At 44.0% G+C, this 1,969-nt stretch overlaps 1 protein-coding gene across 1 annotated transcript; it reads right to left on the bottom strand.

Annotated features, from left to right (window-relative positions):
- Positions 1 to 354: 354 nt before the first annotated feature.
- TEOVI_000747400 (Trypanosomal VSG domain containing protein, putative) lies at positions 355 to 1,317 on the bottom strand (the record flags this gene model as incomplete). The annotated part of the gene is made up of 1 exon (XM_067222714.1): positions 355 to 1,317. The coding sequence occupies one exon, from the start codon at positions 1,315 to 1,317 to the stop codon at positions 355 to 357; it is 963 nt and encodes a 320-aa protein (XP_067078815.1).
- Positions 1,318 to 1,969: the final 652 nt, after the last annotated feature.

The following is a 1,969-nucleotide window of genomic DNA, read 5'->3' as shown; positions in this document are numbered from 1 at the left end:
CTTGTTTACCCTTTTTATTCAATACACATTTTGGCTCTTCAGCTTTGTCTTTGTCGTATTTGCAATTATCGTTGGTTTCACATTTTTCTGGACTTTTTAGCTCATGGCACATCTGCTCAGTGTTCTTTTCTTTGTTGATTTTTTTTGGTGTTGATTTTGATGTTTACTTGCAGTTGATGTCGCATTGCCGCGGAAGCTGTTGCGGCCAGTGTGGCGTTAAGTGCTTGCAGCTTGTCGACTAGACGGTACCGTTTTTATGCGGCCTTCTCTGCTGCAGCTTTTCGCATGTTGTCGATCCACTTTATTGTGTATTTCAGTGCTGCCCCCGTGTTCTTTGCCGTAGTATACACAAGTTCATTGGTTGGCTGCGCTGGTGCCTGTGCAGCCGGTGTTTGCGTCGGTTTGGTGGTATCCTAGAAGATGGCTTAGTTTGCTCGCGCTGCCGGCTTTTGCTATGTACGTCGCCGCAGCTTCGGCTGCTGCCGCTGTCATCTGGGCAGTTGGGTTTGCTTGTTCGCCCATTGCTTCGCAGCCTCCCTTGAGCTTTAGCCAGTCCGGGCTTAGTTCCGCGTCGTTTGTGGCCGCTACGGAAAGCGCGGTCTCGAAAGTGTGGCAGACATCTGTGCCAGTGCTGTCGGCCGCTACAGCGCATAAACACATCATGTCGTGTTTAATACTGGTTCCGGTTGTGGACTGAGCGTTGTCAGCTCCGGTCGTGCCGCATGACTGGGCTCTAGTTTTTCCCCCGCTAGCTGTTAACTTGATTTTGTCGTCTGCTGTGTCCGATCCATATATAGCTTGATTTAAGTACTTTTGCACCGCTGCTGCCTCTGTTTTTATGTCGGTAGCCCTGGCCGCTGCAGCCGTCTCTTTAATCTGCTGTACTATGTGTTCAATGCTAGCTATCAGATGTTGGTTAGCAGCTTCCGCTTTCAGGTTTGCGTAGTGCTTGTTTTTCCGTAGTTCCATCGCTGCTTGTGCCGTGGCCTTGGCCTTTGCAAATGTCTCGTCTGTTGTTACTTGAAATGCTTCACTTGTTTGTTTCAGCTTGCTTCGCTCTGTGTATTCTTCCTTGGCAAGCTCTTCGGTTGCAGTCGGGTGATGCATTGAAAAGTTAAAAGCTAGGGCTTCAGTTTCTATTTTTGGGTCAATTACGGGGCTGTCCGGAGCGGCATAGGGCTTGGCTATTACGTTAAATGTTTTGCAGAGCATTGCATAGGCTGCTGCGTTGGCGTTTGCTTCCGCTCCTGCGCCTTCTGCTGCGTGCCATGTTAATATCGCTGTCGCAATACCCAGAATGACTAATGATGCTGCCATTACGGTTGGTTGAGTCTTTACGCTTGTAAGAATTTATGGGTCTTATCGCTGCTTTTTTGGCGATTCAACAAAATGAGTTTAATCATGTATATATATATATATATTCTTGCATTTCATTCTCAATTTGTGAGGTATTTTTTTCCAAATTGAGGTATTTTTAACCTGCATGACACATTTTTTTTTTAAATGTATTTTTGGCTTCCCGTAAAATACGAGATTACTGTATATCCAATTGATCTCGTATTAATAGAGATAATTTCCTGACACATCAAAATATGTAAATCATCAACATAAATGGTTGCGTCTTTCACATGTTTAAGATGTGTAAATATTGGTTTCACCATAGAAACCCATTCTCACCTTCACCTAATTTTTTTGAAAAGTTTTCACTCCTAATCGTAACCTATGCTGTGTTACGTCTACTTGGTCTCTTTCTGGTTAAATTAAGTACTGTAATCATTTAAAATACCACATACATTTCTATGTTTAGAAATTCAAATATTTTGGCTTCTAATGCGGGTTACTGCATGGTAATTCCTTAGTGGCACATGTTGCATCGGTAAAAATATAATCTATTCTTTGTACATAACCTCTGCCTTTGTTGGTTTCCTTCAAAAGCTTGCCCTGGCGATGCCGGCCACCTCAACGTGGT

Source organism: Trypanosoma equiperdum, assembly GCF_001457755.1.
Source record: "Trypanosoma equiperdum strain OVI genome assembly, contig: ctg_1680, whole genome shotgun sequence".
In the NCBI taxonomy this organism is placed as follows: domain Eukaryota; phylum Euglenozoa; class Kinetoplastea; order Trypanosomatida; family Trypanosomatidae; genus Trypanosoma; species Trypanosoma equiperdum.
The sequence above is the reverse complement of the archived record's forward strand: the minus strand, read 5'-3'. Positions and strand labels throughout refer to the sequence as shown.